Source organism: Physeter macrocephalus, chromosome 16, assembly GCF_002837175.3.
Source record: "Physeter macrocephalus isolate SW-GA chromosome 16, ASM283717v5, whole genome shotgun sequence".
Lineage (NCBI taxonomy): Eukaryota > Metazoa > Chordata > Mammalia > Artiodactyla > Physeteridae > Physeter > Physeter macrocephalus.
In genome coordinates, this window is record NC_041229.1 from 59530274 (window position 1) to 59557493 (window position 27220).

Below are 27220 nucleotides of genomic sequence, written 5' to 3' on the forward strand. Positions count from 1 at the left end.
GTCCCAGTTTCTTCCCCAACACCATCATTATAAAGTAGCTTTGTGATTTTCAATATAACATGCACAGAATACCAAGAGAACTATCGTAAATGAAACTGATTTCCTGGGCCATCTGGACTGGAGGATGAGAAACTGAGCCCCAAAGCTCACCCCCTCCCTCACTGTCTTATCCTCCCGGAGGTCTAAGACACAGTTTATCAAATGACATCCCCCCTTCCCCACCAACCACAGATCCGGAGGCCAGACTGAAGCCCACAGTCTTTCAAATGAGAAATGGACTGAGGGTCACTATGAACATGAGATGCCAGGGTCCCTGTGGTTTGTCCTCTAAACAGCATCTGACTCCACCCTAGCCCTGCCCCTCACCCACATTCCCCCAAACCTCACCGGGGGCCCCCCTCATGTGCAAGCCCCTCTCCACCCTGGAGAGGATGAAGTGTGAATGAATGTCTGAAGTACCTCAACTCACAATAAATGAAGCTGATAGTTAAAAGGTTTGGTTTTCAGGCCCTGTCAAAAAGTCTGTGACGGATAAACAACAAGGTCCTACTGCATAGCACAAGGAACTATATTCAATACCCTGTGATAAACCATAACGGAGGGACTTCCCTGGTGGCGCAGTGGTTAAGAATCCGCCTGCCAACGCAGGGGACACGGGTTCAAGCCCTGGTCCGGGAAGATACCATGTGCCATGGAGCAACTAAGCCGGTAAGCCATAGTTACTGAGCCTGCGCTCTAGAGCCTGTGAGCCACAACTACTGAGCCCGTGTGCCACAACTACTGAAACCTGCGCGCCTAGAGCCCGTGCTCCACAAGAGAAGCCACTGCAATGAAGAGTAGCCCCCGCTCGCCGCAACTAGAGAAAGCCCGCGTGCAGCAACGAAGACCCAACACAGCCATAAATAAATAAATAAACAAATAAGCGTTTCTAAAAAATAAAATGGTTACAATGATCAATATTATAAAAAAAAAACATAATGGAAAAGAATACGAAAAAGAGTATATATGCATAACTGAATCACTTTGCTGTACAGCAGAAATTAACACAACATTGTAAATCAACTATAATTCAATTAAAAAAAAAAAAGTCCAAGACACACTGACCTCCTTGGCCCTACCAGTACCCCCACCTCCAAACGGATCACTCTGGACCACACCCTCCCCTTCCTCTAACTGCCTCCTCATCACCTCGCTTTTGACTCATCCCTCCTCTCCATCCCCACTGTCCCTCCCCAGCCTGCCTGACCCCTGGGCCCTCCTCCCTGCCCTTCCAGCCCCCACACCTTCAACCACAGCGCCCTCTACCTGCTCCTCTAACCATCCCCCCCCCACAAGACAGAGCTCCTCCAAACCTGAACCCCCCAGCCCAGACCCACATCCACCTGCCCTACGCCCCCAACCCTTCACTCTTCAGGTCCCAGCTCAGGCCCTTCTCACCTGGAAGGGGGGCCCAGCCAGCCGCACAGCACCTGTGGAGACCTGGTGCCCTCCCACCAGGAGAGCACTGTCTCTGGCCTGGCCCCCTGGCCCCTCAGTCACAGACACATCCTCCTGGGCTGGGGACTCCCCAGGCAGGGCAGGGAGCACCTCTCCCACCAAAGGTGCTGGGGGAGGGGGAGGCCTGAGGTACCACAGGGTGACTCCAGGATGATCCTCCTCTGTGGCGACTGCCCGCCATGCAGGAGCTGGCAGCGGGGGAGCTCTTAACACTGCAAATGAGGCAGAAACAGGAGGAAACAGGGCTAACCACAGGGAAGATGGGAGTGCACAGGGCACACGACGGACTCCCTGGCAGCAGGAGTGGACAGAACCAGAGTCATGTCAGTCAGAGCCTCACTACACGCCAGGGGGGTTGAGGACAGCCCTGGCCTGATGGGGTAGGGGAAGGGAAGGCTGCTTGACTCCATCCTCTCTGAGGCAACTGGGCACCTGATGTGCCTGCCCACCCAGAAGGAGAGACTGGGGCTCCTCTGCACCCAGAACTAGCAGCCCAGGAGAACAGGGACCTGACACTGCCCTCTCCCTAGGCGGCCCCTGCAATGGAAAGCCAGTGATCAGCAGGCCCCTTGCTGCTGGCACCTGAAAAGAGGAAGCTCCTGTGTTGGTGGGTGGAGGTGACCAGATGGGCGGGGCAGGGGCTGGAAAGGAAAGAGAGAGAGAGGGAGACAGGGGACCAGACCCATAGGCTCTGGCCTCCAGTTTGATGTGGGACCTCAGCCTCCCCGACTCTATAACCAGACAACAGAAAGGAAAGACTCTCCTCTCTCAGTCACAGGGAACATTCTAACCCACTTATCTGACCCTGCCATCCCTGCTTAAAAAGACAAAAGGCCATGGTTATGGAGTGCTTCCCATCTACCAGGCGCTGTGCCAAACCTGCTACATGGATTGTTTCATATAATCCTCATGACAATCTGGAAAGTGGATGGTTTTAGCCCGACTTTACAGATGAGGAAGAAACTGAGCCTCAGAGAGGTTCAGTAAGTTGCCCAAGATCACACAGGAGCCCCTCCTTCAACTCCGTCTCCTCAGAGGGGAGAGTGTGGAGACCAGGAGCAAGGAAGTCAGGCAGGAGGGAGAGGGAGAATGAGTGTGGGCTGAGAAGGGCCTTGAAGGCCACACTAAGACACTCAGCCTTACTGTCCAGACAAGAGGAAGCCATGAAGGGCAGCAGGGTGCATGGGGCGGCAGGGAGGCAGGCAGACAGGGGTCCTACTGCTGTGAGACTTGAGAATTCACATACCTTCTCTGAGTCTCAGTTTCATCATCTGTATAATGGGCTTGTGGGGAATAAATGTATGCCTTCAAAACAGATCCCAGGGACTTCCCTGGTTGCGCAGTGGGTAAGAATCCGCCTGCCAACGCAGAAGGCAGGGGTTTGATCCCTGGTCCGGGAAGATCCCACAAGCCGGGAAGCAACTAAGCCCGTGCGCCACAACTACTGAGCCTGCGCTCTAAAGCCTGTGAGCCACAACTACTGAGCCTGCGTGCCACAATTACTGAAGCCTGCGCACCTACAGCCCATGCTCCGCAACAAGAGAAGCCACTGCAATGAGAAGCCGGTGCACCACGACGAAGAGTAGCCCCCGCTCGCCGCCCGTTTGCAGCAACGAAGACTCAACGCAGCCAAAAAATAAATAAATAAGTAAATTTTAAAAAACAAAAACAGATCCCAACCTACCAGTTCTCACCCTCCAGTGACTTCCAACTTCCCTCAGAGTAAAGCCAAAGCCAGGACAAGGTCCGCCAGGCCTGCATGGTCTGTCCCTGCCTTGCTGTTATTCCAATCCACTCCGAGTGCTCCTGCCTCAGGGCTGGGCCCCGGAGCTCCCCCTGCCTGAAATGCTCTTCCAGACACCTGCATGACTCACTCCCATACTTTTTCCAGCGCCCTCTAAAATGAACGGCACGGCCTGGCCTTCCTTCCTGACCACTCTGCCTGAAGAGGTGCCCCCCATCAGTCCCTCTCTCCTGACCCCATGTAATTTTTCGACACCCCCCTTATTTCTAGCGGACACTGTATTATATGTTTATTTGTTCATTGTCAGTCTCCTCAACCAGAAGACGGGGCACTGTCTCATTCATGGCTCTATCCCCAGTGGTAGAAGTGTCTGGCCATTGGGGGCATGGATGAAAGGACGTCTACAGAGGCATGGCTCGCCCTGGTCAGGAGCTTGAGACAGGGTCCGTGACACGGGTAGGGTGAGGGACAATTGGGTAAGGCAGGTGCCAAGGTTCAAGGTTCATGTCCAGAGGTCTAGGAGCAAAAGCTTCAACTCTGAGACTCCTTGGCACCCTCCGTGACTGGGCCTACCCCTTCTCTCCACCTCTGTGGCTACCCCGCCACTTCCTGCTGTGCTGACCCGATAAACACTGCTGGGGGGGCCCTCACCCACACAGGGGAAGTCCTGTTCTCCAGAGCAGGTGAGAACCACCCCAGACTTCCAGAAATCTCTGAGACCAATCCCCGCCTCCCTGGCCTGCCTAACCCTTCCACGGCTCCCCATTACCCAGTGGGGCTCAAAGGGCCTCCACCCTCTGGGTCTCGCCACTTACTCCCCCTTTCCAGCTTCATTCCCTCCACTCTCACCGCTGGACACCTGACCTCCAGGACTTTGCTTATCAGGTTCCCTCCGCCTGGAATATCTTTCTCTACCTCACCCTTCACGTTCAAGTGTCACCTGCTCTAGGCAGCAGTTTCTGACTCCCACGGTCACAGCCTGGGTCGCACTGGTATGTCACTACCTGTCGCTGTGTCACATACACACACACATTCTTTCTCGCCCCAGCCTTGGCTGGATGCTCCCTGAAGGCAGGACCAGGGTCTGATTTCCCTGCATCCCCAGCTACCAGCCCAGGGTTGGCAGACAGTGAATATCTACTGCTTGAATGAAATCTCCCAATTTTACACGTGGAAAGCAAGGAGCCCAAGCAAGTGATGACTTGTCCAAGGTCACAATGCAATCAGTGGCCAGAGCATGACTAGAACCTGGCCTCTAGCCCCCCAGGACCAGGTGCCTCCCGTTCTGCTCATGCCCACCAGTTACAGCTCCAGCCTCCTGCCTGCCAGACCTCAGCCCCGCCTTCTCCTAGCTCTCCACATACCCAAGCACCTGCTCCTTAGGCATTTTGGAACCTCCTAATCCAATTCTCCCGCTTCCAGAAGGGGAAAGTGGGCCCCAGAAAGGGATAAGAACCCAACCAGGGCCACACGTGTCAGGAAAGGACCCAGGCCCCCAGCCTGAGCACCCCATCCCCTTCCTCTAGCTTATTCCTTGGAAGAACTATGAGGTCCCCTCAGGTGACCTCAGAGACACTGGAGTAACCCCCCATCTCCAAGTGGCTAGGCCAGCCCTGCATTGAGAAAGGTGGGTTTTCAGGTCACAGGCAGTAAAGGCAGAGGAGTGTTTTGGTTCACGTCCTGGAACAGAACCACTAGAACCATTAGATACTCCCTGGATCTTTGGCCTCCCTAGACTTAGCTATCCAGCCCCAGTCTGAGGGAAAAGGTAGGACTTTAGCTGAGGCTCTGGCACCCCTTTACCAAGCAAGAGAGACTCCACCCCAAAGCTGTCTTGCTGTCATCTGGCAAAGCTCAGGGAGGCCCTTTCTCCCCATCAGGCTAGGGGCTCTGGAAACACACATTTTAGCTGCAGAACCACACCACGGCCCGCTCGGGTGAAGGTCCCCACTCAAGTGGGTAAAAGCCTCACCCAGCTCACACATCAAGGGGTGCCGAGCCAGGTACCTCTTACCCCAACCCACTGGGGCATGGAATGCTGATCACACCCAAACAAAGGCAAAAGCACGGGTCCTCCAAGGAGGTGTCTGGGCCTGAGAGCACACACATGTGCACACAGGAACACGCACGGTGCCCCCCAGAGGAATGTGCGGCAGAAAGGAGCTCACCCAGCCAGGAAGTCTTCCAAGAGGAGGGCACTTCCCTCGTGGGGAGGGAACAGCCCTCTTCCCCATAAGGCAGCTCCCGATCCCATGCCCAGGGCCCTTTGAGGGCAACTGCTGTGCCCACAGGCCCACATGGGCGCTGGAAGGACCTGGGGAGGCACTGAGAATTATTAGAAGGCCCTCAGCCAAGATCCAGTCTCCCTGCCCCCTGAGGAGGGTCAGGGCCTCCCCTGGGGCTCCCGGGCCCAGGTCTCTGTCCACCACTCCTCAGAGTCCTTGAGCCTGGCTTTGACATTCCAAAGCTGGACCTGGGCCTGCTGAGCCACATTCCATGCCGGCCCTGAGAGGAACTGGTTCGCCCGGCAGTATGGCCCAGGCTTTGCTCTGTGACCCAGTCAGCCACCAGCCCTCCCTGGGCCTCCTCTCAATCCCATCCTGGCATCCAGGACAGCCCCACCCCCAATGAATGAAGAGGAGGCCTGGCCCCTGTCTGTCTCCTCCCCACCCCCATTAAGTTGGCTATCTCTTCTGCTACCACCTAGTCCATTCCAGAACCTGGTTCTCAGATTTCTTGAAAGGTCTGTGCCAACTGGGTGTCTGCTGGGAGTGGTGGGTGCAAAGGGCATGAAGAGCCTCCCCCCCATACCACCACCAAGCAGCCCCAAGAAACTCTCCAGGCCTTGTCTGTCTGGCACCAGCTGGCCAAGGTGTGGCACAGGGCTCAGCCTCAACTCAGGATCCACGCAGCCCAATCGGAAGCTTTGCAGGTTCTTGGCACCTAGAATTTCGGAAATTTGGAAGCTGGGGATCTTTGGCACATAAAACCCTGGAATCCTTGACCCCCAATGCCCACAGTCTCAAGACTCAGAATCCTAAAATCCCAGCTGCCCAATGTGGGGAGAGGGAGTGTGGGAGTGGAGAGGGATGGAGAAGCCCTTCCCCCACCCCCCCTTACCTGTGCTGTTTGGTTTCTGTCCTGACCTGTCCACACCTGGGGGCTGGGGGCTTGGGATGTCCCAGGTGCTGCTGCTTCCTGCTCCTTCCCTGAAGCTCCAGGGAAGCTGAGTCCATGAGCAACCCAAGGCCTCTCATTGAACCAGAGGCTGGGGACAGACCATGAGCTCCTGACTCCAGGCCTGATTATAGGCAGAGCCCTGGCCCCAGCATTATGGTGAGAAGGAGGGGAGGGAAGGAGAGAAGGGGATGCCCAGGGGCAGCGCAGCGTGCAGAGGAGACCCAGGCACCTGTAGGGGAGGGGAGCAATACGAAGCGGTAGCTTAGCCCTGCTACTGCTCCCCCTGTCCTAGGGCCTGACCCACCCCAGCACTGGCCTGGCCAGAAGGAGGGAGGGTGAGGCCAGGGTCCCCCAAAGGCCCTGGGAAGCTGAGATTCCAGGTATGACCTCCAGTTCCCTGCCCTGGGAATGGGGACAGAGGAGTGGCTGTGAGAGGTCCCAATCCTCCTCTCCCTCCCCCTTGCCCTCACAATCTTTTGCTCTCACAACAATGAAAACAATGAGGAGGAGGAAGCTTTTGCCACATTTCTCCCTCCCAGGGGGGAGGGGGGATGCTCTCTGACCCCTGAATCCTCCTCTGGACCCCATTGGCCATGAGCATCACACTCTTGACCACAGCTGGTCTCCGCTTCTTGGCCTCTTAGCTCTGCAACCATGTTCCCCAGCTTTGTTCATTCAGTCACCGACACCCAGCTGTACCAAACCCCAGGCACCTTGAGAGGAATCAGTTTCCTGGTTTGGCCAGAGAGAAAGACGTGGACACTGTGACAAGGCAGGTGGGCAGTATCTGAAGGAAGCTCAGGGCTTCAGAGGCCCAGGAGGCCCTGACCAGGCAGGGAGGTAGAGTACAGGCCTCAGACCCCCTGCCTGGGTGCCAGTCCCAGCTCTCCCTTTCCTCAGCTGAAAGACTCTAGGCAAGTCACTTAACTTCTACTGACCTCAGTTTCCTCAGCAGTAAAAAGGAGAACCACTCAACAAAGTACAAACTGGACAGGACAGGACAAGAGCAGTGAGCAGGAGCTGCTGGGCCGCTGGGGGCTAAGACTTGACAGCAGCCAGTCCAGCCTGCGAGCAGGCATCCCATCCCCACAGCGCATCACCAGTAATGTCACCTGCCCAGGCAGCCCTCCAGTCCCTGCCTGCCACCCTGACTGGGAGTTGCCAGAGAAGGACAGGGTTTGGATCTTGTCTGCCTGCAGTGTCTCCCAGTGCTCAGGGTTCTCACTGTGAAGCTAGAGAAATTCAGACTCCCAGCTCTTCTATATAATAAATGATCTCAGGAAAATTACTTAACTTCTCGAGGCCTCAGTTTCTTCATCTGTAAAATGGGATAAGTGCCTACCCCATAGGACTATTGTTGAGGATTAAATGAAATCAGTACATAAAATGTTTAGCACAGTGTCTGGCACATAGTAAGCTTCCAAAAACCAGTAGTTACTGCTACTATTATTACTACTATTAAATAATAATTTTGTTATTGAATTGGTCACTTAACTCCACATCCCCTCCCAACGACTCTGATTGTCTCAATGGTCTGGGACAGACGCCCTGTTTATGGGACAGAATCTTATTTCCCTTCTGAACTATGTTCCAAAGGATGAGACAGAGAGAAATTCCACAGCAAGGTCATGTGGAAGACCAGCCATGCACTGCCCTCCCTCCCTGCCACCCCAGGCCATCCCTGAACCTGAGGTCACCTGCCTTTTGGGGCTGAGACTGTCCTCTCCAGAACCCTGATTGGAATCTACAGGTCTGGGGGCCTGACAGTGGTGGGGGGGTGGAGGGGGGCTAGGTGAACAAGATGTCCTCTCTGATCAGGGCTGGGGATACTGGTGTTGAGTCCCTGAGCTCCACTGGGACTGTACTTGTAGGGGATCTCTGAGGGCCTCCCCATACCCTCCTGCTGTTCAGACCCTTGGTGCAGAGCCCCTTCCTGAAACATGAAGTGCCCCTCCATGCAGGGCTATGGAGGGGGAAGAGTCCAGCCTGACAGAGACCAGAGGAGGGGGTGACAGGGGCCGCCCAAAGGACTGTACTCTGCTCCTAAGGGAGGGCCGGGTCTGCATGGCTGGGGTCACACTCTGCTCGAGGCTGCCTTGGCCACCACCCAGGGGAAAGCCCCTAACTGAGTGGGACCCTGAACTGAGCTCAAGGAGTGACGTCAGGCTGGGGGAGGGAAAATCAGGCCAAAGGAGGCAAACAAATGCCTGGGTCCTGATCCTGCCTCTACCACTTAGTTGCCGTGATCTTGGGCAAGTTACTTAACGTCTCTGTGCCTCAGTTCCCTTATCTGTAGAATGGTGCCTAACTTCTAGGCTTGTTGGGAGGATGAAAGTGGTTAACATACGTAATAGTGCCCACAAAGGTGCTGTGTGCATGTTTGCTGGCATCATTCTCGCTGATATTATTACTCAGCTCTCTCCGAGGCTGTTTCTTCCCCTGTCTTACTGGAGGATGACCCTTGTCTCACGGAATGATGTAATGTTAAATAAAGTAACAAATGTGCAGTGTCAGGCACACCGTAGGTACTCAAATCAAGTACAGGTCCCTCCCTCTCCCTTTCTTCTCCCCAAGAGGGCCCAGACTAGGAGTCGGGTCAGTCCTGACCCCCACTAGGGCTTGCTGTGTGATCCTGGTCTGATCTCTGGTTCCTGGCCTCAGTCTCCTCATCTATGAAACAAGCTGCTGGGTCAAGTGATCTCTGTCCATGGCCATATCTGCTTCAGCCTCCCTCCCACCTCCATTTCCTCCTTTCCTTCTCCATTTCCAATTCATGTACTACTGCACCCCCTCCTGCTGCAACAGAACCCTTGGGACCCTAAAGTGGGGTGGAGGGGACAGCTGGTGGGTAAGGGGTACCAGCCTTCAAGCAGTCCAGGACCCATCTCAGGCCCCCAAGGGTTAAGATCCAGAGTGAAGGGCAGGGGGCCAGGGTCAGTGCTGGACAGACAGGCCTGCAGCCCAGGCCCTGCAGCCCAGGTCCTGCCTCCCCTCCCCCCATCCTGGGAACAGAGGCCACTTGTTTGGGCATCAGCTGGCTGGCTTTGAGCTTGGCCAAAGGGAGAGTGGGGTGGGGAGGGGAGAGGGCCGCCAGAGAGTGGAGGGGACTCCCCTCTGTCCTAGGGCTTTGTACTAGTCTAGTCCACAACTAGCCCCTAGGACTCTCAGAGGCCCCTTACCCCTCTGAAGTGACCCCTTCCCTCCAGGTTCTCCCTTTTCTTCATTCAAACACTCACTGCTGGGGGAAGGAATTAGACTCAGGCCCAATTCTTGCTCCAGCAGAGTCTCTCTTTGGAGCATGGGGCCAGGGCTTATCACCCAACCCAGCAGATGGGGAAATGGAGAGGTTTGGGAACTTACAGAGTCACGTAGTGTTTGGTGGCTGCACAGGGACTGTCCCAGGTCCCAGTCATCCCCACGGTTCTGCAGTCCCCTTCTCCACATAGCTCCAAGGAGACACTTCCTAAGTTGTGCCCTACACAGCACTGAAAGGCTAGGCAGGAGAAGGCCCACCTCTTAAGTCCCAAAGGACCTGGGAGGTTTGGAAGAGGAGAAAACTTCTGTAGGGTAGGCGGGAGGACAAGCAACCTGCACAAAGGGCTGAGGTGTGATGTGTGGAAAGGCATGGCTGGAGTCCAAGAGATGGTGGGGGTGAGGCTGGGGCTGACTGGGGAGGCCTGAATGCCCCAACGAAGCCTGGGAGCAATCTGCCCACTTCCACCTCACAGTTGTCAGGACTCTGCCTGGGAAAACCCCCTCTTGTCCTATTCCAGTGAGCAAGCAGCAAATGGGAAGACAGGATTCCCCAAGCCGGGGTCTGGACAACCCTCAACCAGCCACGGGACTGGGGGATTGGCTCTCTCTACACTCTACCCCTGCTACCCATTCCAGCCACTTCCATCTCCTTGCCATTCCTCAAACACACCATGCAAGTTCCTGCCTCTGCACAAGCTTTACCCTCCTCTGAGGGTCCTTATCCTTGTGAATTACCACTTAACTGCCAAGGCCCATTCCAACCATCTCCTCCTTCCTAAGCCTCCAAGAGTCCCAGTGCCTGATTCCATCCCAGTACCTGTCTGCACCTTCTGACTCCGCAGGGCTCCTTCTACCCTGTAATGAGCCTGCTGGAAGGTCTCTCCTAGCCTGGACACTCTGCTCTCCGAGGACAGGTATCCTGGGTGCCTCTGTCTGGATGTTGCTCAGCAAACAGTCAAATCCTTCTCTGAGTACCTCCATATATCTGTCCAACCCTGCAGCCCTGGGGATTGGGGAAGGCTCCCAGGACAGGAGCTTTGGGGGAGTAAGGGTGCATATGCCAGATACCGACCAGAGTTCCCCAGCACTAAAAACCACCCCTCGAGATCTGGGACCAAACGCCCACCCCATGCCCTCAGGCTGCACTCGGAGTCTGCTCTCTCCAGTCCCAATAACCCACTCCTGGCTTGACCCCATTCAGTGAACACACACCTTCTTTTTCCAGCAACTGGGCCAGGTAGGGGCTCTTGGGAAGCCATGCCCCCATTTACTGGTGGGGAATTGAGGCGCAGAGCCAGGAAGTAGTCTGCCCAAGATCAGTGGAGCCCCAGGTCCAGCGCATAAGGTCATACGAACTTGCAGACCGGTAAGGGTCTCCGCAGTCAACGAAGTGGGAGCCTTCATTTCACAGATGAGAAAATCAAGGTGCCCGAGGGCGGGTTGGCTCCGGAACGTCGGAGACTTCACGCCAACGAGCTGAAGGCTGGAAGCCCCCTGTCCCGCCGGTTCGCCCTCCTCCCTACCGTCTCTAGCCCGACCGCGCATCCTCCGGAGGCGACCCCATCACCACCACCAGTCAGAACAGACGACGTGACCCAGAGAAACGCCCGCGGAAGTAGTCGCCGGGCGCAGAGTCGCCGCGCGGCCTCGGCGTTCCCTTCTGCGGAATGGGGAAACTCCTGGCCACACTTCGCCAAGAGGCAGCGGACGGGGAGGGCCCAGCAGCCGCACTGACCTGTTCTGAGCGAAGACTCCACGCGGGGACGCGGGGACCCGGGGTCCCGGGGCCACCACTGACGCCGGTGCAGCCAACTCGCCGTCGCAGGCCGGGCGCGCCCACCCTGCCGGGCGCTTCCGCCCGCCCCACGTGACGCCCCGGGGAGTGGAGGACGGGAAAGGGGGCAGGGACACGCCCCCTTCCCAGGGACCCGCCCCCTTCCCGGCCACGCCCCGTCATGGTCTTCGAATCCTCTGGCCTGGCCCGCCTTGCGGACAGGTTGATCTTTGCGTCTCTCCTCTCCCTCTCGCTGCTCACAGGTCCGTCTCCGTCTCCTGAGGCTCCGGTCTACCTCCACCACCCCCGCCCTCTGAGTCTTCATCTCTTCCTGAGTCTCTCTGCCTCTTGCCGCCCCTCTCCCTGGGAGGGACAAGCCACAAACCGCCCCACCCACAGAGCGGAAAGGGGCAGTTAGAACCTGGAAGACAAAAGTCCCAGACCTCCTTCTCCAGGAAGTCCTTACCACTTCATTCTTCGAGAATATCCTACTTCTCTCCCTGGGCCCACATCTCTCAGGAGCAGGGTGGTGGGGAAGATTCTAGTCAGAGGGCCTAAGGATACCTTGGCTTTATAAAGGCTGCAGCCTGAGGTCCTGGCTGCCAGGCAACTTCGCTGGCCTAGAGAATGGGAGATTTCCACCCATCCTGCCAGCATACACACAGATGAGGGTCGAGGGTCTGGGGTTTGGCAGGCATTCCCAGGTCCTGTGTCCAGGGCTGAGATTGGGTGTCATTAATTTGAGCACCTACTACATGCCAAGCCCAGTGCTGGGCAACTTATTCCTTTTATCTCAATCTGCCTGAAGGTGAAAAATCATCACCCCAGGATATAGATTAGGAAATGAGGCTCCAAAGAAGTTCCAGGGCTTGCCCAAAGTTACAAAGCCAGTATTGGGTAAACTGGCCAAGTCCTGGCGAGTTACAGAATGTCCTGCCTACCCCTACTGGACATTCACCCTGCCCCTCTAGGAAAAAGTGGACTCCAAGTATCTTCCTGACAGGCAAAGTTAAGTCGCTTCCCGGGAGAGGGTAAGGCCAGACCTTGGGGAGAACTGCCGGCTCAAAATTCATATGGGGTACAAAAACACTGGAGAGGGGTGGAGCACTGGGCCCTCCTCTCGACCTGATAGCAGGGCTGACCCTCAGGCAGCAGAGGGCACCTGTGGGCTACAGAGAACAGGAGAGATCCAGGCATCCCTCTAGACTTCAAAGCCTAGACATCAAAGCAGCCACGTGGAACACAGGATCAGGGAACTGGCATCTGACCACTGGCAAGGGGTTCGAAGCCCCGCCCTTTCTGTTAACACAGGCCTGAGGTCTTCTAAATGATCTAGGGAGGGCTCAAATCACAGAGCCTGGTCCCTCCACTGCACTGGAGTCTGATGACACTCACCTCAACCCCCAAACTCCCTGCAGAACATGCTGCCCCCAAGGACCTCTCCCCCTCCTTCTGTCACAACTGGAGGGTGTCAGACCCCCAGTCCATAGGTTGGACCCAGGGGGCCTTAGGCTGAAGGACTTACAACAGAAGCCCACTCTCTGACCCCTGACCCCGGGCCTCTGGCCAGACCTGCTCCTTCTCTTAGAGCAGCAAAGGGTAGCCAAATAGCCTGCAGTGAATGGCCGAATGAACACACAACAAGGACAGGTGGATGGATGAAGAGTGAACTAATGAATGGATGCAAGGATAACGAACACAGCAGGTACAGGAGGGGGTGTGTTCCGAGCTGCACATCAGGAAATGAGGGGATATCTAAAGGAGCAAAGTCCAGGTGATCAATAATAAAATTAACAAAATGAACTGTAGAATAGAGGGACCGAGGGCGGCGCCTGTGCCCTGAGCAAGTGGGAAGCAGCCACAGTGATGAGCCGGCTGAGTCTGTGGGACCGTTTATTGGGGCTGTGTCCAGCCACGCCGCAGCGCCAGCCTGGGCCGGAGCCCAGCGTCCCCAGGAGGCGCAAGGAGTGGGGGAGGGGAGAAAGCGCGGGAGCATCCGCCACCCCTGGGCTCCGCCCCGTCTTGTCTTGGTCCCTGCCGTGGTGCCGTGCTCAGGTGAGCGAAGTGTCGTCATCACTGCCCTCGCCGCCCGCGCTGCCCATGCGCTCCTCCCGGCTCTCTGCCACCGCACTCTCGTCGATGTTCTCCAGCGAGTCCGCGTGCTGCACAGACAGCTCCGACAGCGCCAGGCTCGGCAACGGGCTCTGTTCTGGGTGTAGCCACGGCTTGAAGTGCGGTTGATGCTTCTGCTTCCACTCAGGGTATTTGACGCACGCCTTGTACATCTTCTTCATGGCCTGCGGAGCCGCCGCACCGCCGAGTAAGGGGTGAGCTGGGAGCGGACTGTCTTCACCACATCCACTCCCGCGCCCTCCAGCGGCTCAGTCCGCAGCTCCCAGATTCCTGACTCTTGATCCAGTTTTCATAACTCCGCCCCTCAGCCCTAGCTCCGCCCCCTGACCCCACCCCCTCATCCTGGAACCCTCTCCCCCAACCTCCACACCCGCAAAGTGCCAAGCCTCCTCACCTTGGGAGCCAGGAACTGAGAAGATTTATTCACCACCCACTTGGGTAAGGAGCCTATGAGGGCAGGAATGGATAGTGAGGAGAAAAGGGAAGCAGCAACCTCAGGAAACCAGCCCCCCACAAACACACATACCAGCCCCCTCACTCCAATCTGGGGCTTCCAGGGAGGACACAATCTTCTCCTTAGGGAGGGGGCGCTGTGAGGCAAGTCCTATAAGACTTCATCATCTTCACCCCCTCTTTCTACCTCAGACCATGGTCCTCAGGCTCAACTCTTGTTAACCCCCCACCTCCACCACCCCTGCCTCTGCCCTCTGCTGAGCCCAAGGGCTACACAAAAGAAAACCACAGGGTCCTAGGTGACCACAGGCAACACCTGGGTTGAAACCCTGGCCAGTCGAGCTCCCACCTGCTGCCTCCCCTCTACTCACACTGACCTCCCTTTTCTCATACCCAGTCCCTCTACCTTGAATGGCCTGGTGCTCATCCGCTGCTCTGCCTGTCCTTCCAAGCCCCCTGGCCCAGGAAGCCTAGCTGCTACATAGACCTCTTGGCTAAGCACTCCAGCCTGGCCTAACCTAGAATCCACAGCCCAGCCATCCACCCTGTCTGATTCCCAAGTGTCTGCTCTGCCTCTGACACACAATAAACTCACTCAGTGAGGTGCTGGGGAGCTCTGGGCCTGGGCCAGTGGGCCCTCGGTGGTGCTGGGGGCATACCCAGGCAAAGATGCTCAAGGCTTACCCCTCCTCTAGTCATTCATCCATTCCTTCACTCACTCCACATTCACTCAGTGATACCCACCCTGGACCAGCCCTGGGGACCGAGAGAAGAACTCACTGTCTGGGGGGCCCCAACAGTATGCCAAATACTCTGCTAGAGGGGGATGTGTCCACAGGGCAGGGAGCCAGCGACTCCTCTGGGTATCAGGGATAGAGGTGGTGAAGCAGCCCTGGAGGGATGAGTAAGGGCAGAGAGGTGTTTCTAGGCCGAGGGAAAGGGCTGCTTAGATAGGTAGGAAGGTGTAAGCTATGAGGAGGGACTGGGAAACCTGGGGAGGAGGCTTGGACTTTACTCTGAGGGCAATGGAAAGTCACAAAAGGACTTTAAGCAGAAGAGAGTCACAAGGAAATAAGTACTTTGGAAAAATCCCTCTGGTAGCTGTATGGACAGACAAGGTCGCTGAGTATGGAAAGAAATGACAGATTCAGGAGCTATTTAGGAGGTAAAATCAATAATTAGTGACTAGATTTGGGAGCTGAGAAGAGGGGACCCCAGACAACCACCAGGTTTTTGGCATGAGTGACTGGAAGGAAGAGACTTAGGAGAAGGGGCAAGTTAGGAAGGGAGACAGTAAGTTCAGCATTGGACACAGGGAACCTCAGGTCCTAAGAGACACTCTGAGGGACACGTCCAAGAGGCCAATGGCCACAGGGATCTGGATCTCAGCAAAGAGAGACATGTGGTCAACCTAGCCACAGAAGCCTGGGGAGTAGCTGAGCCCTCCCAAGGCAAAAAGGACTGGGGCCTAGGAAACCCAGACCTTCAGGATGGAAGCCAACAAGACAGACTGGGAGCAGCCAGTAAGCAGGGAGCAAGTCAGAGCATGGGGGAGTGGGAGTCCAAGAAGAGAGCTATAAGCTTCATCACGGAGCAGTGGCTACCACCTTGGCCCTTGCTTTTCAAACCATTGTAAAGTCTCAAACTTTGGTTCAAAGAATGTTTTGGGTGCAGATGCCCCCAAATACAAAACACTTCCTAACAGAGGCCCTTCTGGATCCCAGTAGATCAAGTAGATCAAGCCCCATCCCCTGCGGCATACAGAAGGATCCAATGATGGGCTTCCAGGGCCAAGCCCTCACCTTTGGGGTCCACCTGAGCCAGGTAGGTGATGACGCAGCTCTTGGGCCCCGTGCTCTGGATGAGGTAGCCCGTCTGGATGGACACAGCTCGGACCAAGTCTTTCCGAGGTGGGTATTTCTGGGGATGGAAGGCACAGGGAGGTGAGACTCAAGGTGTGGGAAAAGAAGGTGTCTTTGTAAGTACACTTAACACACACACACAGTTGGTTCACATCCCCTAGCATCCACTCCAGGCCAGGCCTGATATTGGGGTGAGGAGAAAGGGAGGAAGCAGGAGTCATCCTTGCCCTTCTTAAGCTTCCCCTGTTCCCATCCAGAAAGACCCAAGTCTGGGGTCAGGGTTCATGAGCAAACACATGGGCGCGCATGAGCGCGCGTGCACACGCACATGCACACGCACACGCACACACCCTTGCCCAGGCCAGCTGCACCTGCCTGTCCTGCCTGCCATGGAGACCCAGACTCAGGGAGGGTCAGAGAACCCTACCTCTCACCTCTTGCTCCCCCTTTCCCAGCCAGTCCATCCCACCCACTTGTCCACAGTGATGGCCCACACCACCCTCTCCTCATCTGCTTGAAAGCCCCAGCAGGAAGACAGGAACCATTATTCTCACTGTATAGGAAGGAAACAGGGACAGAAGGCTTCATGCCTGGCCTGAAGTCACAGAGAAGTCCTGGTAGCCGCCAGGACCACACCACCCAGCAGGGAAAGCAGGTTGACTCACAGGATGTTTGACTGAGTAGTTCATAATGATGTAATCAGTGCCCATGGGAAGCCAGGAGCGGAGGGTGATGACATCACGATTCTTCAGGGGCTTTGGACACCTCCCTGTAGAGGGCAAGGGACAGTTCAGCCAGAGCACTGGCCTGCCTGCCTGAAAGGGTGTGGCAAAGCCCAGAGACATAGGGATGCCTGGTTAACTGCCAGCTCCCCCTGGTCCAAACAGGCACCCCACCACCACCACCAGACCTAGTTTCTGGAACTAGCAAAGAGACAGAACAGAACCCTTTCCCCTCCTGTATCCAGCCATCCCTGCTCCTCACAATCTCACACAGCCCTTACCTTGCTGGCCTGATCTGTTTGTATATGTGAATGTGAGTGTATGAGAAAATAATGGTATCATTGTGAGCATGTCCATGAAATGTGTGACTGTGAGTAGGTGGCATGTGGCTGTGGGTTTTGTACATAACTGTGCATGTGTGTTTGTAAGGAATGTGTATACTTGAACATGGGAGTACACATGTGTTTGGGAGTGCACATGTATGTGTGCTCAGGTGTCTGGGAGTGGATAGGGATTCAGGGAGGGCAGCCCTACATCTCTGCACTCAGGTCTCTGAGCAGACTGGCCATGGGAGTGACCCCAAGGAGGGAAGGTGGGAGGAGGAGGCTGGGCTGGAGGCCTGGATGGAGGTGGAGGGGGCTGGGATCGGCGTGCTCGCGTCTGCTCACAAGAATAATAGCCCACATCAGCGTTGACTGTCAAGCGGGCAATGTCAAAAGTTTCAATGACATTGCTGTCCCACTTCTTTCGGTATTCAATGTCATGTAGGACGTCGTAGAGCGTCTCTGCTGGCACATCACGGCACTCCATCCGGCACTGCAGACAGACACATGGGTTGTCAGGGTCACACAGGGCTCAAAGTCCTGGTTAGGGGATGGGAGGGCAGACAGGCAAGGAGGGAGGAGGAGAAGGAGGACAGGGAGGAACAGTGACCTCTGAAGCCAGCATGGGCTCACCTCTTGCCATGAGCCGTGTCCAGCCCTCCCAGAAGCCACCTGTGCCAGGAAAAATGCACATGCACCCCTGCATCCAGAGACAATCTCCCCCATCTCAGCCGCCACCAAACCTCCCCATTCATCCCAGTTTCCTCCTCTAGGAAGTCTTCCTGAATTACCCAGCCAACTTTCTGGACGGCCATACACTGAATCTCTTTATCTGTGCCCTCCAGGTCCCTGAACTTCATGGGCAGAGGTTCAGTCAATTCAGTACAGAGCCTGGTATGAGTACATGTTAAATGAAATGAAAGCATGAATGAACAAACAAATGCCTAAATGAATGATGTCTTTCCTCCATGGTACTTATCACCTGGTACTTATCACCATTTGCCCTCCTTTTTTTCTTTTTTCCACCATCCAACAAACATCTTTGTTTTTTGTTTGGTTTGGTTTGGTTTTGGGTTTTGTTTTGTTTTGTTTTTGGCCACACCGTGCAACATGCGGGATCTTAGTTCACCGATCAGGGATCTAACCCATGCCCCCTTCAGTGGAAGCACAGGAGTCCTAACCACTGGACCGCAGGGAATTCCCCCAAAAAACATCTTTGGATTTCTTACTATTTATTAGCCTTGTTCTCAAAGAGCTTTCCATCTAGGGGAGAAAAGAGCCAAGGACACTTTTTAAAAAAAATTTAACCCCCACAATAACTTTACCAGACAAGAAATCCAAAGAGGAACTTAAGGCTCAGAGAGGTTAAAGAACTTGCCCACAGTCACCCAGCTGGTAAGTAGCAAAGCTGGGATTTAACCTAGATCACGTGTCTGGAAAGCAAATAAAAACAGAACCAGGTTTTACTAGATTTACACTCAGCAAGATGAAACTCAGTCCATATTGTTGTTCTGTGATTTTTTTTCACCCGAAAGCCCAAACCCCAAGATCATGTTCCCCTCAGCAAATGGACAAGTTCTATTATGTAGTTTCAAAAGGATTCCCAGAACTGGGTGTTCAGACGGTGCCAAGGGAACCACACATTACTTTCTGCTAAAAAGTAAATACATGCAACCATATGAGGGAGGGGTCACATCACCTTCCCCCTAATCTTGGGTTAGGCCCTGGCACCACTAATGGTGATGAGAGGACACAGGAAGGACACTACCCATTGGGTATTCTAGGCACCAGTGAACTCATCAAGCCCTGGATATGCTTCACTTAACAGAAAATACAATGGACAGAGGAGCAAGTTAAGTGTCACCATAAGAATACAAGACAGGGCTTCCCTGGTGGCGCAGTGGTTGAGAGTCTGCCTGCCGATGCAGGGAACACGGGTTCGTGCCCCAGTCCGGGAAGATCCCACGTGCTGTGGAGTGCCTGGGCCCGTGAGCCATGGCCGCCGAGCCTGCGCGTCTGGAGCCTGTGCTCCGCAACAGGAGAGGTCACAACAGTGAGAGGCCCACGTACCAAAAAAAAAAAAAAAAAAAAGAATACAAGACAAAGCCAGATGGTGAGACATTCTGCAGGGCTATTAGTCCAGTCTCTTCTACAGGTCAATGTCATAAGGAAGGAACTGGGCTAGACTAAGACTTATAGGACAAACAACCAGATAGAAAGTGTGGTCCTGGATTACATACTGGCTTGGACACAACAGCTATAAGGACATATTTGGGACAACAGGAGAAATATGAATATGATCTGAGTATTAATTAGATGTGCTGAAAATTTACTGATACAAAATGGTGGAGGTTGCTGCCTGAAGAAGAGCAAGTTACAAAATGGAATGCATGATATAATCTCATTTTGGGGGAAAAATATATGCAAAGAAAAGGCCTGGGAAGCACAATCGCTAAGGTGTTAACAGTGGAAATCTATAAATGATGAGCATATAATAGCTTTATTTTCTTTTTGCTGTCTGTATTTCTAATTTTCTAAAATATATAGTACTGCTTCTGCAATAATGAAAAAAATTAAATAAAAATGTTTCCCAGAGATACTGAGAGGTGCGCTCACCACAAGCACTATCCTAAGGGCTTTCTACACATTACCACATTTTATTCCTACAGCAACACTCTGAGAGATTAGCCCCATTTTGGTTAAGAAAACTAAAGTTCAAGGACAGCTCCAGCCTGCAAAGACTCATTGTGTGTCATCCTCCCTCCCTGCCCTCTGTTTGCTTTTCTGCTCCACCAGGTGGTATGACTAGATCCAGTCATTTAACCAGCTTCAGCTCTGTGCAGAGCGCAGAAGAGTCAGAGATGAATCTGAGGTCTGTCCTTCAGAGGCTTCCAGTTGAGAGAGGAGACCAACTTGGAAATGGGGAGGTACCCAAACTGCCCAATGGGGCACAGAGGAGGTGGTCAGCTGTGTGGGGTGAGGCATGTGGGGAATCAGTCTTCATGGAGAAGCTCAGCATGGAAGGTAGGCATCTAGCAAGTGGCCCTGGCAGAGAGAACAGTGTGGCCTGTAGGGAAGCTGAATGAGTTCCATCTGCCCCAGTGCCCATGGTGTGCTGCAGCCTAATACTCAAAGGTCCTGCTTCCAGGTCTTCTTGGAGAAATGCATAATTCCAGGGCTAAGTCAGAGTAAGTATAAGATGTACCTGGCACATCTCACCGTGCCAGAAAGTAAGGACAACGTACTTACAGAACGATAGGGACCTTGCCCAGCAGACACAGGAGCCAGCGTGAAGGGCTCCCGCTGGTTCTATGACCAACTCATCAGGGTTTGCCAGTTTAGCATGGGAAGTCCATATCCCGGGAAATCCCTCAGTCCCAGGCAAACAGGACAGCTGGTCCCCTACCATGGGCTAAAGCTGGGCCAACTTGTGTATTAAAATAAATAATGATAGTAACAGATTATATTCCACTGAATAAAATAGGAAACCAAAGTATGTACAGGTATGAATAAATAAATAAATTTAATGTTTAATGAGGAATAGGGTATTTATATAGTTTCAAAGTTCCTTCCCATCAAATCAGTAATTTCACATTGCCTGGCAGATACCACCTTAATCAAGTGATCAAAGTGAACATCATTAGTGATAGGACAAGTTACAAGTGGATGTTTCCTGATAGGATGCAATAAAAAGAATACAGGTACCACTTATGTGATATTTCTGCCAAAGATGCATGATCTAAATCTAATCATAAGGAGTATCAGACAAACCCAAAATGAGGGACTTTTACAAAATATCTGGCCTCTAAGTGTCAGGGTCATGAAAGTCAAGGAAAGACTCAGGAACTATATCAGACTGAGAGAGACTAATGAAACATGAGTGAATGAATAAATGAGTGATTGAACAAAGTGATGAGAAGGATGGGATGGAGAAGACGGCAGAGGCCAGATCTGGCATCATCAGGAGCATACAGACAGACTTCCACCGTGCAGCGACATTGAGGTCTGGGTGTTGCATCTGACATTCAACACACACACTCACTCTTCACCCCCCTGGTGAGCTGTGCTGCAAAATAGAAAGCTGAGGCTCAGGAGAGGAAGCAACCTGTCCAAATCATATGGCAAGAAAGCAGCAGAACTTCAAAACCGGATCTTCCAATACTCTTAACCATGAAGGAGCACTCAAGTGTGGCTTCTGAGGAAACTAGAACTTCTCTAAATCCAAGTAGGGAAGCTGGTTTGGCTTTGCAAGTCCTCAAACGTGTTATTCCAGACAGTGACTGTATGAAGGAGTAGTGACAAAAGAATTATGCTTTGTAGGTTAGAATCCAACCTGGGGATTCCTCTTCCCTCAGGCCAGCCTTGGTGCCCCCAGGGCAAGCTGCACCCACCGCTGGGTACACTCTGAGAAAGGCCTACACTGCCCAGACTGCCTCTTCTCCCTCTGGACTTCTGTGGCTTCAGGACCAGGGGCCTCCCTCTGAGACAGCAGGCAGTGGGAGGAGCACGCAGAGCCACAAGACTGCCCAGGCACTGAGGTGAGCATAAACTCTGCATAACATTTTATCTTTAAGATAAAGAAGGAAACTTCAAAGGGTTCCGAAGCTCAGGCAGGCTCTTGGGGAGGAAGGTCAGCTGTGAGGCCTGCTGGGAAGGGGAGAACTCAGGCTGTGGAGGCAGCGCTGAAGGTGAGGAAACTGAGGCGGTGCAGGTGGCCAGTCTGGCTTTGGGCCCGGCTCTTTCCACAGCCCCCAGGAGGCTGTGCGCATGAGCCAAGAGGGGTAAATTACATCCAGCATTGTTCCTGTGCACAGCTGCAGCCGCCACATGGGCAAGGTAATTCTAAGAGGCTTCTGGAGGAACAGTAGGGGTAGAGGTGAGTCACTGGAGAGCACCTGGTGGGCGGGGCTGTGACCAGAATCCACAGCCATTGGGCCCTGCGCAAGTCACTCACATTGGCTGGACGCTTGGGAGCTCCTCCTGGAAACCAGAACTGAACGGGAGGCAGTGCCGGGGTTGCTCAGCCAAGGAGCAAGCCATGCTTGGCTGCAAAGCCCTTAAGGCCTGGTTTACAGCAGGAAGTCTCACATGCAGCCATTTTACAGCTGAGAAAACTGAAGCCCAGAGGGAGCAGGTGACACCAGAGAAATTAGACTGTGGACCCCCTACACTCCACTCTCTCCAAACCCCGTGAGGTAGAGAACTGGGATTGCCCAGAACCCCATAGAGCCATGGTCAGAAGGGAATGGACAAGCAAGGAAGGCCATCAGGGGTGACTCCTGCAGGCTTCGAATCTGGCAATCCCAGGTTCCAATTCCAGTTCCTCCCCTTAGGCACAAGATTTAACTCACCTGAGTCTTTGTTTCCTCATGTGAAAAATGGGGATAATAAAAGTACCTATCTCGGGGCTTCCCTGGTGGTGCAGTGGTTAAGCATCCACCTGCCAATTCAGGGGACATGGGTTCAAGCCCTGATCCAGGAAGATCCCACATGCCGTGGAGCAACTAAGCCCATGCACCACAACTACTGAGCCCGTGTGCTACAACTATTGAAGCCCACGTGCCTAGAGCCCTGCTCCACAACAAGAGAAGCCACCGCAGTAAGAAGCCCGCGTACCACAACGAAGAGTAGCCCCTGCTCACCACAACTAGAGAAAGCCTGTGCACAGCAACGAAGACCCAATGCAGCCAAAAATAAATAAATTAAATAAATAAATTAAAATTTTAAAAAAGTACCTATCTCATGGGGATGCTGTGATTAAATTAAATGAGATAATGTATGCGATATGCCTGGCACATAGATACCCCCAAAACAGAAGCTGTTATTACTTAAGCAGGCTTCCACGAGCAGCCACACACCCTTCCACAGGGCCAGGACCAGGCCGTGTCTGCATGTGCCTCCTTACATTCTGGGCCCCAGGCGCCTCTTTTTTTTTTTTTTGTGGTACGCGGGCCTCTCACTGTTGTGGCCTCTCCCGTTGAGGAGCACAGGCTCCGGACGCACAGGCTCAGCGGCCATGGCTCACAGGCCCAGCCTCTCCACGGCATGTGGGATCTTCCCGGACCGGGGCACGAACCCGTGTCCCCTGCATCGGCAGGCGGATTCTCAATCACTGCGCCAGCAGGGAAGCCCCCAGGCGCCTCTCTTGCCTCACCTGGCCCTGCCCTTCCGTCCATCCATTCACTACTTCCCGGAGTCAGATGTGTGCAAGGGCTGCAACTGGGCAGCAGGGAACTGGGAAGTGAACCAGACTTGGGCCCTAGCAAGTTCCAGACTGCATTTCAACAGCCTCCTGGGCATCACACCCTGGACAGCCCATAGGCTCACCCTCACCATATCCAGTACTGTTAGATTATCCAACCCCGATGCCCACTCCCCTCTGCTCCCTGCCTGTGCCTGGAACCTGGGATTCTGCTTGGCCATGACCTTCCCAACAGCTCCTCTTCGCCAGACCCAGGCAGGCCTCACCATCCTTGCTTGGACCGGTGCAGCCACAGCCTCATCACTGGTCTCCTGGCTCCCAGGCCGATCTGCCACCTGGGGCCAGGGAGCTTTCTAAAACCCAGTGCTGGGAATTCCCTGGCGGTCCAGTGGTTAGGACTCTGAGCTTTCACTCCTGCCGGCCCGGGTTCGATCCCAGGTCAAGGAAATAAGATCCCACAAGCTGTGTGGTGCAACCAAATAAAATACAATGAAAAAATAAATAAAAAATAAAACCCAGTGATGATGGTACTGCCCAGCTTGAAAGCCTCTGCTGCCTCTCTCTGCCCTCAAGATCAAATCCTAACCAAAACGTCCTCCCCACTCTGGCTCTGCCTCCTCTCCTTCCTCACCCTTAGTCCGCACCCACCAAGACCTTCTCAGCCTGCCCCCTGACTCCTGATGGGCCCCACAGGTCCCACCCAGACGCCACTGCCCCCCACCACGTTGTCAGCCACGTCTCCCTCGACCTGAGTCCTCATGAAGGGCTGTCACCATCTCCATCAGTCTCCCCACTAGGCCTTAAGAGCAGGGCCCAGGTCTGATCCATCTCCAGGTCTCCAGCACCAGCACAGTGGCTGGCAGAGTGGGTGGGAGACATGAGAAGAGGTTTGTTGAACGAATAAATAACCAGGACAGATTAACAAAAAGGAGGAAACGGAACAAGTAGAGACGTAAAGGCAGAGGCAGTAACCATTAGAGATAGGGATAGAAAACACACCCCAAAGGGAGAAAACACACCCCAAGGGGAGACTCTGAGACCCAGAGACAGGCCCAGACCAGAGGCAAAGACAGGAGGCTGCAGGGAAGCAGGGAGGGAAAAACCCAGGCAGAGCCAGAGCTGAGCTGGGGGGTGGAAGCAACTGGGAGACAGCTGAGGAGACATAATTGGATCAGAGACAACTCTGCTGCAGTGAGGGGGTGTGACTCACACACACAAAGTAATGCCAGACACAAAAACACACACAGAGTCTCACACTCAGAGGTACATCCAACCTTAGGCATGTGTACACACACGTACACACACACACACACACACATTCAATATGGATTTAATGACCTTTGTCAGGTGCTCTGCCCCTGAGGGGCTCACAATCTACCCAACTAAGGACCATATCACACACACAGGCACATACACTCCAGCTCCACACACGGAAGGCCCAAATATAGAAGGCCAGACAACTCCCATCACATCATCCTGCCCTCATAACACACAACAACCATCTGGTATCTTATTTAGTTATTTGCTTCTCTTTTGCTTGTCTCCCCCTCAGGATGTAAACTCATGACAACAGGGTCTGATCTGTCTGGTTTGCCACTAAATTCCTAGATATACTTGGTATACAGTATGTGAACAATAAATATGTGTTGAATGAATGAATGTTGGAGACACACAAGGGAACTCCATCCCCTCTGGCTGTCAGGCCTCTGCCTTAAGACTCATCACTTCCCTGGTCTAGTACAAGGTCCCAGGCAATCTAGAAGGGTCCAAAAACAGGGAGGAGGCATCAAGGAGATGGTAGAGGGATTTCTCAGGAAAACAAGGTTAGATGCAGGTTGTGACAGGGACCTCAAAGGATGAGATTAAATGGCCCAGGCAATGCAGAGGAGACAAAAGGCAGTATTTACCTGTACTTCCCATTGGGTGGCGGAGGGGAAGGGGAGGGAGGTAAACTTGCAGGCATTGTTCAACTGCCCCAAGACATAAGAATTCTAGAGAGAGGTCAGAGGTAGCAAGTAGCTGCCTTCAGGGAGCCAGGCTGAGAGGCAGGGAGGCAATTATTAAGCTAAAACCCCAGAGAACAGCTCCAGCTGCCCAGTGCCACCTGCCCAGCCTCTCCTTAATGAAAGGTGAGAGGAGTCTGTATTTGGTGTGGGACCCATCACTAAGTTCTGGGTCTGATACTTTCTTCCACTCCCTGTGTTTCTACAGCTCCAGGGGTCCCAGAGCATCGAGGCCAGACCAAGCATGCCTGAAGTGAGGCACAGGGAGGGACAGAGACACCTCGAGCCCAATGCATGGTCTGAGCACCTTTCCTCTCACCTGTTGCTGGGGTGGGCGGGGGGGTGGGGTGGTGGTGGATAGTGGATGCTCACCTGCCCAGATCAGGGGTAAAGGTAAGGGGGCAGGGTGGGAATAGAGTTTTAATTCCCATCTATCTCGGTGCCCGCTGGCCCCTCACGAACAGACTGGAGCAGCCCAGCTAAGGTCCCAGAACCCTAAAGAGCACCAGGCCTCCGGGGTCATGGCACCCGCAGCCCTGGCTCCAGGTGGCCCAGCCAGGCATGGAGACACAGGGGAAGAAAGAAAACCCATCTGTCTCCAGGACTGCCTCCTTTCTCTCATCTCCTGAAACTTTAAAGACTCTTGGCTGGAAACTGAGCTGGTGCTCGTTAAAGTTTAAAAGCCAGAGCCTGGGGACCTGGTCATGGAGGAACAGAGCCAGCCTGGGGGCTGAGGGCTCTTCTAGCCCCAGCATGGATGGACACTGACTGAAGGCACCCACCCCACCAGTCCCTTACCCCCAGAGGGCTGCACGTACATACTATCTTACATCCCAGCCTGCACAAGAGTTATGCTGTAACCACCATGTCCCATCCTTTATCCCTCCTAAATCTTTCTGGATGCAATCCCTTGCTCCATTCCCCACAATCCCTGCTTTAGTGCAGCCCTTGGCATGTCTGTCCAGACAAATACAGCAGCATCTTCCTCCTACCACCCAACTTGTCTAAAACCCTCTCTTGGTACCCTAGAACCTCCAGGACCCAAATCCTAGAGCCTTGGTCTAGCTGTCTAATCACCTCCAGCCCCCTGAGTTCCAAGCCCCACAATGAACCACCTGCAGCTCTCCTAATGCACTGCCCTGTTTCCTGCCTCTGGGTCTTTACACAGCTGTTCCTCTGTGTGAAATGCTCACAATGCTGTCAAACTTGTACTCCTCATTCTCTACCCAATTCCAAACAGATCACCTGAGAATTCCTCCTCTGTGAAGCCTTCTCTGGCCCCCAAGGCTGGTTCAGAGGCCTGCTCTGGGTCTCTGCAGCTCCTGTGATAAGTGTCTGTCCCAGCATCCAACTGGGAGTTCCCTGAGGGCAGGGTTCGTTTGATTTCTTTCTTTGTCCCCAACCTGAATGAAGTGCCCAAAGACAGGCAGGGCAGCACTACTATTCACATGTGACAGATGAGAAAGCTAAAGCCTAGGCAGGGGCAGCAATCTGCCCAAGGCCACATGGCCAGGACTCTGGACCCTGTGCTTTCCCCCTATGGCCTCAGGCCAACCCAGGCATCTCCAGAAAGACTTCCCTAAAGCCTCCAACCACCTCTGACCTTTCCTCTCTCTGATTTCCTGCACCTGAAGGTCCAGACCCTGACTCGCTGGGGGCATGCTCTCTGGGAGCCTGTCCCCTGAGGACAGCTCTGGACTACTTCCTCCAGCTGCCCTCACACCAAGTCAGAGCTAGAGCCATCCAGGACAGGGGTCTCAGGGCCTCAGCCTGGATTCAGGAGCCCCATCTAGGGACCTCTCAGATGGCACAGACTGTCATGGCCTTAGCTCTCCGTCCTTACTCTGTGTCCAGCAGTGCAGAAGCCTTTACCACGGCCTAAGGCCAGGACAGCCTCTACAAACCACCTGCCCAGCAACTTCCCGTAGAGAAGGGAGTTCTTCCTGTAGAGAAGGGAAACTGAGCCCCAGAGGCGGCAGAAGCCCAGCCTGAACCTGAACTCACTGAATCCAAACCCCTAAAACCCAATTAACTCCTGCCTCTGCCACCACAGATAAGAAGACTGACTCGTA

General features: G+C 54.1%; 1 protein-coding gene across 4 annotated transcripts in view; it reads right to left on the reverse strand.

Moving 5' to 3' along the window:
* Window positions 1–13330: 13330 nt before the first annotated feature.
* The window catches only part of STARD10 (StAR related lipid transfer domain containing 10), a 28713-nt gene continuing 14823 nt past the window's right edge, over window positions 13331–27220 (reverse strand). For 3 of the 4 annotated variants that reach the window (XM_007110640.4, XM_028501555.1, XM_024131776.3), the window contains exons 3-7: window positions 17289–17436; window positions 16564–16667; window positions 15839–15956; window positions 13978–14030; window positions 13331–13747 (exon numbers count right to left, since the gene is read on the reverse strand). In XM_007110640.4, coding sequence (XP_007110702.1) covers window positions 13502–13747; window positions 13978–14030; window positions 15839–15956; window positions 16564–16667; window positions 17289–17436 — 669 coding nt within the window. In that variant the 3' untranslated portion in view covers window positions 13331–13501. Of the gene's footprint in view, window positions 13748–13977; window positions 14031–14816; window positions 14929–15838; window positions 15957–16563; window positions 16668–17288; window positions 17437–27220 lie in introns of all 4 variants that reach the window. The other variant, XR_003683725.2, reaches the window with a different exon arrangement.